Below are 10,706 nucleotides of genomic sequence, written 5' to 3'. Positions count from 1 at the left end.
AAAATAAAATAAAATAAAATAGTTGGAGTTCTTTACAGTAACAAAAAGAATGCTGAAAAGTAAATAAGAAAAACAATACCACTTATAGTAGCCACCCAAAAGATGAAATATGTAGGAATACCTAAGCAGAGATACAAAACACCTGTACAAAGGAAACTGAAATACAACTGCAAAAGAACAAAAGAGACCTACAGAAATGGAAGAATATACCATGTTCATGGATAGGAACACTCAACATGTGAAAATGTCAATATTATCCCCCAAAATCTGTAGGTAAAATGCAATCCTGATCCAGATTCCATAATCATTCTTTAACAAGATGAAAAAATGAATCACAAACTTTCTATGGAAAGGAAGAGACCACAGATAAGAAAAGCACTGCTAAGGAAGAAAAGCAAAGCAGGAGACCTCATACTTCTTGATCTCAAAATCAGTCAATTTTTTAATCACAACCACAGAAGTCAAAACAGCTTGTACTGGTACAATGGCAGACACATAGACCAATAGAGCAGAATTGAAAACTCAGAAATAAACTCATTCACACAAAGACTGCTGGTATTTGACTAAGAACTGACACAAATTAAATGGGAAAGATATGGTTTATTTAACAAATGGTGCTGGCAAAACTAGATATCCATTTACAGAAAAATGATACAGGATGTATATTCCACTCCATATAAAAAAGCCAACTCAAGATGGATAAAACATACAATGGAAAACCTAAAACTGTGTCACCAAACAAAGAAATAGAGACAAATTTAGGGGACCCAATACACGGTATGAATATACAGCCAAACATCTCTAAAAACACAGTAACACCATAAGACAAACTTGATGACTGGGGCCTCTTAAAAATTAAACACTGCTGTCCATCACAAGAATTCACCAAAAAAGAAAACCTACAAATAGAGGAAGATTTCAAAAAAAATTTTAGATGACATACTGGACAAGGAGGTAATCTTTGAAATTTGTATAAAAATGTTAATAACAATAAAAAGACAAATAATCCAAATAAAAAGTTATTAGAGTAACTTTTTATTTGGATTATTACTTAGGTTGTTCTCCTAAGTAAAAAACTTAGGAGAACAACCAACACATGAAGTAATGCTTATGATCATTAGGCATTGTTGTTGTTGTTGTTGTTAATTGCCATTGAGTTGGTTCCGACCTGTAGCAACCCAGTATAGGGTTTCCAAGGAGCAGCTGGTGAGCTTGAACCCCCGACCTTGCAGTTCAAACGACTTTGCAGTTTGGCGCATTAACCCACAGCGCCACACCAGGACTCTGTTAGCCATTAGAGAAATATAAATAAAAATAACAATGATATATCATCCAAACCCAGAATTAATAGCAAAGTTCCAGAAAAACAGCAAAAATCTCAATGGCAAGTATGTGGAGAGACTAGAATCCTCCCATGCTGCTGGTGGGACTCTACAATAGTAGAACCATAAGGTTTACTATGAAGGGAATGACAATTTCAAGCTAAATTGTTTTGCATTCATCATTAAAAAAAAAAAAGAGGATTTCAAAATCTGTATTGAAATATAATGCTGTCTTAGATAGGATAATATGAAGTCCTGGTGTCACACCAGGACTTCATAGTGAGCCGGAATAGGATTTCTGAGGTTGTAAATCTTTGCAGGAGCTGAAAGTTTCATCTTTCTCCCATAGCAGTAGAGCATAGCTTACATGGAACAAAATTATGAAAACTTCTTAGACATTACCAGACACCTTGAGGACAGAAACTAGGCCTAAGGGTTAGGATCACAGTCTTAGGGGACACCATGGTCAATTGGCATAATGCAGTCAACAAAGACAATATTCTACATCCTACTTTGGTAAATAGTAAATGGGATCTTAAAAGCTCATGAGTGACCATCTAATGTGCAACTATTGGTCTTTCCCTATGAGGAGGATAGAGGAAGTATGAAGATTGAAGACACTTGGTTAACAAGTAGTCTAGCGGATGAATGGAATATGTGAACATCACTCTCCATGTCCCTGATACCAGAAGAACTAGATGATGCCCAGCTATATTACCCTGACAGGAATCAAAATAGAAAGTCCTGGATAGAGTGGAAGAAATCAAAATCATAAAAAGATCAGGCTTACTGGAGAAACCTCAAGACTATGCCTCTTGGTCACCCTTTATGTAAGAAAATTATTTATCTGTGTGGCTCAAATTTCAGCCAAGGTATACAGAGGGAATAAAAATGAAAGTTAGGTTTGCATATAATGGTCAACCATTTGAAATCAGAAGGACAGCATTTGTTTAAAGAAATTTTTCAGAAGGGTTGGTAAAGAAGCAGTAAAGGAACAAGAATCACAGGGAGAAAGTTCTATAACCTGTATTGCATTAAGGAAATACAATCATCGAAATGAATGTATGATATGTTGGATGTAAAACTGATGATCTGCTCCATAAACCTTCACTTAATTTACAATAAGATGGTTTTTTCTTCTTCTTAATAACGTGTTAAAGGGCAAGTATATCATTTTTAAGAATAAGTTGCACCTGACCCAAGCCATGGTACTTTCAACTGCCTGTGAAAGCATGTGACAACTTGACAATGAATAAGAAACTGGAGAACAATTGATGCATTTGAATTATGGTATTTCTGAAGACTATTGAAAGTACCAGGCACTGCCAGAACAACAAGCCAATCTGTGTTGGAAAAAGAGCTATCAGAATGCTCCTTAGAAGAGAACATGGTGAAACTTTGTTTCGTATACTTTGGCCGTGTTATCAGAAGGGAGCAGTCATTGAAAAAATACATCATGTTTGGTAAAGTGGGACCCAGATCAGAAGAGGGCTCTGCAAGAGGTTCACAACTGTGCTGCTAACAGACATATCATTTAGACACAAAGCTTATTAGATCTTATGCTACTCAGGTACTCCGGGTTTGGCACTGTAGGGTCAGCAATGGACTGCAAACAACAAGGTCAGTGGTTCAAACCCACCAGCTCCTCCTTGGAAAAACCTATACTGGGTCATTATGATTCAGAACCAACTAAACGGCACTTAGTAACAACAACATGTTACTCATTGTAAATATGGTGGGAAAAGATATTGTGAGACACAGTAAGCCCCAATAAGAAAATCACAAACTAGATCCCTACGGACTGTTGCAAGACTATCTTACCACAAAGACTGTACCTAGCATGGTATTGGGCCTCAGCAAAAAAGAAAGCATCTGTCCAAGGAACATCACATGATCACAAAGCAGAGCAACTCTCCATTAGTTGGGTTATGTCAGATGTGCTAAGTTATAATGTCAGATAGGCCCAACAGAAATTCATCATATGATGGAATTGGATCTTTGATACTGAGCAGGAGCAGAGCCAGAAGGCACAATACATGTACTGCATGAGGAGACAGTCAAATCCTCCACCCAAATGTCATCAACCTTTGTTGCATTGGGGGCTCAACCTCAGCTTACACCTATGACCCATGGAAGGTACCTCAAGGAATGATATAAAAAAATAGCAGAACTTGGTTTACAAATGTGTTATATCTATAGTCCCACTCAGGGATGGCCATGGTGAGATCAGTAAGAAGAAATTCCCTCAATGAACAGAGTTCAGGCAGCATATCTAGTTATTTACTTTGCATGGAAAAAGAAATATCCTCAGGGAAAATATACTTGAACTATATGGCAATAACCACAATTTGGACTAAGTAGCAACAACCACAATTCAAATTATGGTGCTGAAGAAGAGTATTAAAAGTACTATGGGCTGCCAGAAAAACATACAGATAAGTGTTGGAAGAAGTACAGCCTCAATGCTCCTTGGAAGCCTGGATGATAAGACCTCATCTTTCATACATTTGACATACTATCAGGAGGGACCAGTTCCTGCAGAAGGACATCATTCTTGGTAAAATGGAAGGTTACCAAATAGGACGAAAACATGAAGTGGAAATGAAGTGTCGAAATCTTTGAATCTCATGTCAATGCCCACACAAGTACACTTCCCTCATAGGAGATACTACATAGCCTAGTACACAGAATGACTCATCCAGTTTACATGAACCAATCTCTGTCATTGACCAACCCTGGGATGGCAAAATGGGCTCTTAGGGTACATCAGTCACAACCATAATCTGGAGAAACAAGATTTCCTCATCTCCATAATTGTTAGTTGTATCAAGTGAATAAGTCCATGTATGCAGTAAAGCCTCAGTAACTGTTCATATGAGTATCATTCTCATCAATGTTACCTGGAGTATAAACTATTACAAGGCAATATGTAACTATGAATGGAAAACCTTAAATATGTTCATAACTTTCCTTATAAGCAGTGATAAATTCCATTCTTCAGAACTTTTTCTAAGAAAATAGAAGTTTGCAAAATGTACTACAAGATCTTCTTATTAATGTTATTTATATTTACAAAAGATTAAATACAATATAAACACCAGCAGATGGTTGATTGGCTAAATGTATTATTTCATGTCCAAAAAATAATATCATGTGCAGCTTCCTGTTAGATAATTAAGAACATATATTAAATGTAAAAATCAGGACTTATGAGGCAAAATTATACCAATTTAGTTTCAATGTGTGTTTATATTAGAAAAATTAAGTGATAAAAATTTTAAATCATGTAGCATATATAATGAAACCTGTGAGAGCCTGAACTCACCCAACAGGAATGCCTTGCTTTTCCACATCTCACAAGTTTTCTGCCTTTGACAGGGTGCAGTTATTACTTTTCTATCACTCTGTATTTAATGGAAAATATTTGAATTTTTCTATCTCTGATAGGTTTTTGCATTACACAGATTCTGACTTTCACAGATTTTACTTTATTACATTGAAGTAACAAAATACAGCATCTAAATGAGTCCTGCTATCATGCTAGAGGATAAAACACTGGACTGCAAGGCACAAGGTTGGTGGTTCAAACCCACGAGCTCCTCCTTGGAAACACTATACAGGGTCACTGTGAGTCTGAACCAACTCCATGGCACTTACCAACACAATAACCTATCACAGAGTTCTGCAAACTCAGAAAATGGTGAAATAAAATAATTGATTCAATTCTGAAAGGATACTAATAGAAAATAACAATACCTGTGAAGATGTCACTGGAATAGATTGTTGAGTTGACTTCTCTGAAATCATACCGATGTTGTACCCCACTTCTCCCTTTGTGATGTGATGTGGAGGCTCCTCCCAGGATACACTGAGAGAGTATGGTGAGAGAGGAAATACTGAAGGAGGGATCATGAACACAGGCACTACAAAAACAAAATAATGAGTTCTGTACTTACACATCTTAAGTATGAATTCACAAATTTATTCTTCTTTCTGAAATATCCCTTTTCCCTTTTCCTTATCAAATATTTTATTCAAAATATATATATATACTGGTGTATATAAAAATATTCACATTTTTATATTATCTGCAAAACTGTTCCCCATCTTCACCTCACTAGCAAAAATGTTTTCTGATTACAAAATAAAGAAATATAGCAATTTGCTGATGGTCATAATGGTAATTAATGGATTACTGAGCAGGAGACTCTAGGCCTTAGGAAGTATTTGAAAGGAGAACTCATACAAACAGAATATGTCTCAGTCCACAATATTTAGAACAATGCACATTGATGTACTGTGCTTCCTGAGTAAAGAAATAGTCCATTACATAAAACTGGTATTATTCAAAAAAAGGTAAATTGGAAATGCTCTAAAAAACATTTTAAGTTTTTGATAAATCTTGTAGAAATATTCAGGATATAAATACAAATATATTCCCCCCTGCCATTCTTGAGATCTTAATATGGATTTTAAATGTGCTAACCAAAGGTATATTATCAAAGGACCTCATCACACTTCCATTAGTCAGTGACCCATAAGATTATGAGGGTCCAGTATTACAATTTCACCTATTATTTTTCATTCCTGACCTTGATTTTCCCCTTCCAGAATGCCATGCCTCATCACTTGTGCTATCATGGTACTATTATTTGTCCAAGAAGGCTGGTAGTCATTAAAAGATGCTCAAGCACAGTGCACATTTTATTTATGCAATGATTCCCTTGAACATCAACCTAAAAGTATCCTCATCCTCCACAGTTCTTACAAATTTAGGTCAGGGCTTGAGTCTCTTTGGCTACCCATAAGTTCGAAACATAACAAGCGTATATATTTTTTCGAAATGTGCATGTAATTTGATGTGTTTTCAATGTCAAGACTGAGGTGGAGAATTTTAAATCTTGCTTGCTTTAATGATGATATCTGATGAAAAGTGTAAAACTTTGCCTCCATTTCTTATCAGACTGACAACTGCTCCTAAACACGTCTGTGTGTTACAGATTTTGATGTCTAGGTTTCTGTAAATATGAACCATTTAGTACCTAAACTCTTCATTTGAGTGAAAAAAATTATACATGATGTTAACCCACTTCAAAATCAGAAACACATCCATACTTTTAGTAAACATTCATCCACAAAATATAAATTCAGCGATTCATCCCTCTTTCCAATCTCTGAAGCAATAGCTAAAGCATTTACTTTTGTTGCCCCTAAAACTAACTTCAAATACTTTACGATCTTGAATTATTTACATAATCAGTTCATACATTTAAAATTTCCCTGAACTACTGGACTACTAACTGCAAATCCACCTTATCCAGGGTCATTATGAGTCAAAATCAACTCAAAGGCACTTAAAAACAATAGCAACATGCAAGTTTGTAAATTTTGCTTTTCAAAATGTACCTTGTTGTTGTTGTTGTTATGTGCCGTGGAGTTGGTTCCGACTCATAGTGACCATGTACAGGATTTCCGAGGCTGTAAATCTTTACGGGAGCAGAAAGCCTCGTCTTTCTCCCGCGGAACAGCTAGTAGTTTCGAACTGCTGACCTTGTGTTTTGCAGCCCGATATGTAACCACTACGCTACCTTAACACTGCTGAATTTAATTTGAGACAATACTTTCACTCAGGCGTTTTAAAAGTAGCATTCAAAGCCTAGATCTTTACCTGATTCTCCTGTTCTTTCTGACGTCCATGTAGAAGATATACTACCAGCCATATTCATAGCTAAGACTCTAAATTTGTATTTGGTATATGGCTCCAATCCAGTGATGACTGTGATTGTTTGAAGAGGTTGTAAAGCATTTTCATTGGCCGAAAATGTGCGAGGATTGAACCAGCACTGTTCTGACAAACTGTATTTTTTGCAGGCATGGTTTCTCCATTAGAATTCAATCTTTTCATGTACAATTCAATCTTATAATTATCCCTAGAAAAGTGAAACAGTGAACCAAATTAGGCAAATAGATCTGATTGGAAGGGGTCAGGGGTAGGAGTAGGGATAGGTCAGTCAATGAATGTTGGGTTTTCATTCTTCTTTTGAAACAATTTCTTCCATTTCTTTAGTAATCTCTGTAGGTACTTAGACAACAAACTGAAGGGTACATGAATTATCAAATACTACTAAAAACACTTAACAACAACAACAACTAAAATCAAAGATATCATGTTAAGGACTAAGGTACACCTGATCCAAGTCCTGGTATGGTCAATTGCCTTATGTTCATGCAAAACCTGGAAAACATACAAGGAAGACCAGAGAATGATTGAAGCATTTGAATCATGGTGTCAGAAGAGTGAACAAAGTTATCTTGGAGGAAGTACAGTCAGAACGCGCCTTTTGGGCAAGGATGGTGAGTTTTCGTCTTATGTACTTTAGGCACATTGTCAGGAAGGACCAGTCCCTGGAAAGGAAGACTGCTTTGTAAAGAAGTTTCAGCAATACAGAAAAGGACTCTCCAGGAGACAAATTGCTACACTGGCTACAACGATGGGCTCAAACATTAGGATGATTGTGAGGATGACACAGGACCAGGCAGCTTCATTCTGCTGTTCATGGGGTCGCTTTGAGTAGGTAACAACCCATTGCCACCCATTAACAATAAATACGAGATACACTCATGGAAAAAAACAAAAATCAAAAGCAGACATGTACAAACACAAAATAATTAACTCTATGATTGGTAATTTCAGTGTTTTTCAAGATGGATAGTCCTAATTTCCCTAAGAATGGCTAGTTATTTGGGTGAATGTGAACATTGTACATTTTCAAATTTAGAGATTCTAATTTGACTGTTTATTTAAAGGTGTCCTGGTATGGCTGTAGGATAAACACTGCATGGCTAACTGCAAGTTCAGTGGTTCAAACCCACCAGCTACTCCTCGGAAACCCTATATAGGGTTGCTATGAATTAGAACTGACTCGATGGCACTTAACAACATTAAAGGAGACCTGGTGGCACAGTGAGTTGAGTTAGACTGCTAACTGCACAGTTGGTGATTCAAATCCATTAGCTGTTCTGTGGGAGAAAGATAAGACTGCCTGAGCCAGGTAAGACATCACAGAAACCACAGAAAGGTATCAGTCACAGAAACCCTATGGAGCAATTCCATTCTGTGTGAGTGGGCATCAATCCAACAGCAGTGCACCCTGTTTACGTAAACCCTGTTTACATAAATGTTTGAATATTATAGTGTATTTCTATCAAGTCTTATAATATTAAAAAGTCTATGTAAGATTTTCCCCTTAATATTAAATTACCAAAACCCTATGAATGTGTGCCTGGCCCATATAACTAAAGTTCAATCATCTGAACACAAAAATTAACTTAATGGAGTCATCTTATTATATATACATTTAAAAAATGATTTTTGCATCATATTCTTGCTTCAGAGAGGAAAATTTACTCCTTATGTGTGCTCTAACTTGTGACACAGTCAAATATAATGCATTTCATAAGTGAGTGTCAAATTATAAACATCATTTCTATGGTGGCAGATGTCATTAAGAGCAAAGATAATACTAGCCTTTTAAGGGGTAATTCAATTGAATGGATTTTTTTTATTATTAGATTAAAAGAAATACAGTTTTTCCACTAACCAGGAGAAATAGAATCTTTAATCTTTAGAGATCTTCAATTATATAGATATCCTGCAGTTATAACCATGAATACCAGACTCTTGGTGCACAATTCCAAATTCCTGTATTTTCATTCATGCTTTGCCCCAAAATGAGAAATCCAGGCCTCTGCTTACTGTTTGATCCTCGCTGTAAAGATGTGTTCCCACTTTCGAGCTACTGCATCCATAGATGTAGGTCAAGTTCATCAAATTGTATCAGATTACTCTTTTTTTCCTCTTCTTTCCTCTTCTAGTTGAAATCTGATCATCCAGCCATTGAAGCCAGGTCAAGCGGGTATTATCTGCAAGTGTGGGTGTTCTTGTGCATATGCCCTCTCTTCTTATCCACTGGACACTTCACTTTCCACTCTAGTCCTCTGTGGCTATGCCACTGACTCTGGGCCTACAAGTCCCCAGGTCTTGCCACATTGCTGGCTAACCAGGTCTCCACCAAGGTTCACAGGAGTCTATTGAACATTATAGGGCTTAGCTCGCAGCTTCTTTGCTGGTTTTCCCTCACTTCCCCTTATTGGTGACCAATATGGTCACCAGTCAGAGTGCATGTCTGCTTGTGTATTCCCATTGAATCTTAGTCTTGAAAGGAGGTTTGCTCTGAGGGGACCCAACCGCTTGCCTTGATGGATCCTGGGTGAGCAATTTGCTTGTTCTTGTAGTAGCCAGTCTTTCTTTCAAGTAATATCTTCTGTTCTAGCTGCTCCAGGCTGGTCTGCTTGTCCTTTCAAATGGAAATTTACCACTTCAAAAGATTCTGGATGAGGGTGAGGATTCTCCCTATGGTCTTATGTAATACAGACGCTCCACATGAAGCCTCCTTCACTGGGCATGTTGTAGCCCCATTTTAGGTATTCCAATTAGTTATAGGCAGAAGATGGACTTACAAGCTTTCTATGGTGATATTTCTGGCTATTTCTTTCTGTCCTTGTCAAGTGTCTATTTTATAACGGTATGGGAGGGAAACCAAGATTCAAAAGACAGCCAAGCTTCTTAACATTGTTTCCCCCCTTTTGCCCTTTCCAACCATGCTTCAATCCCTGTATCCCAGAGCCCTGTAGTTCCAAGGTTGTGCATACATCATATTTACCTCTGTCCCGCTTAGCCCTTGCAAACCTGCTTGAATGTTCTCCCATCTGCCTTGTTTTTCCAGTTCCCTGCCCCTTCCCCAGCACCAAACTATCCTGTGTCTATTCCCTATCCTGTGTTCCACCTTCCACTCCCTCCCTACAACCCACTCCCCACATCCCCATAACCAGCAAAGTATCCACCCTCTCCTTTTAGTATGGGTTCTTTTTCTCAGTTTTTTACAACACTGGTCCGATGTTGTATTTCTCCTTTTGTGACTGACTAATTTCACTCCACATAATGTCCTCAAGGTTCATCCATGTTTTGTGGTGACCTGCAGCTTCCTTGTTATTCTTCAAGGTAGCATAATTTTCCATTATGTGTATGTACCAAAGTTTGTGTATCCATTCTTCCATAAATGGGAACTTAGGTTGTCTCCATCTTTTTGCTATTTTAAATAGTACTGCTATGAACATTAGTGTGCATATATCTACTTGTGTAATGGCTGTGCTTCTTGTTAGAAAATACCAAGTAGAGGAATTGTTGGATCATAAGGTATTTCTATTTCCAACCTTCTGAGGAAACTCCATATTGTTTTCCAGAGTGGTTGGACCTTTTTGAATTCCACCAGCAATGCAGGGGAGTCCTAGACTCTCCACATCCTCGCCATCATTTATTGTCCT

General features: G+C 37.3%; 1 protein-coding gene across 1 annotated transcript in view; it reads right to left on the bottom strand.

Annotated features, from left to right (window-relative positions):
* USH2A (Usher syndrome 2A (autosomal recessive, mild)) overlaps window positions 1-10,706 on the bottom strand; it is a 1,370,557-nt gene that overhangs the window by 957,993 nt on the left and 401,858 nt on the right. The window contains 5 exon segments of the mRNA XM_006834191.1: window positions 812-838; window positions 2,122-2,134; window positions 5,074-5,245; window positions 6,991-7,164; window positions 7,167-7,252. Coding sequence (XP_006834254.1) covers window positions 812-838; window positions 2,122-2,134; window positions 5,074-5,245; window positions 6,991-7,164; window positions 7,167-7,252 — 472 coding nt within the window.

Source organism: Chrysochloris asiatica, unplaced genomic scaffold (assembly GCF_000296735.1).
Source record: "Chrysochloris asiatica unplaced genomic scaffold, ChrAsi1.0 scaffold00009, whole genome shotgun sequence".
Taxonomy (NCBI): Eukaryota; Metazoa; Chordata; class Mammalia; order Afrosoricida; family Chrysochloridae; genus Chrysochloris; species Chrysochloris asiatica.
The sequence above is the reverse complement of the archived record's forward strand: the minus strand, read 5'-3'. Positions and strand labels throughout refer to the sequence as shown.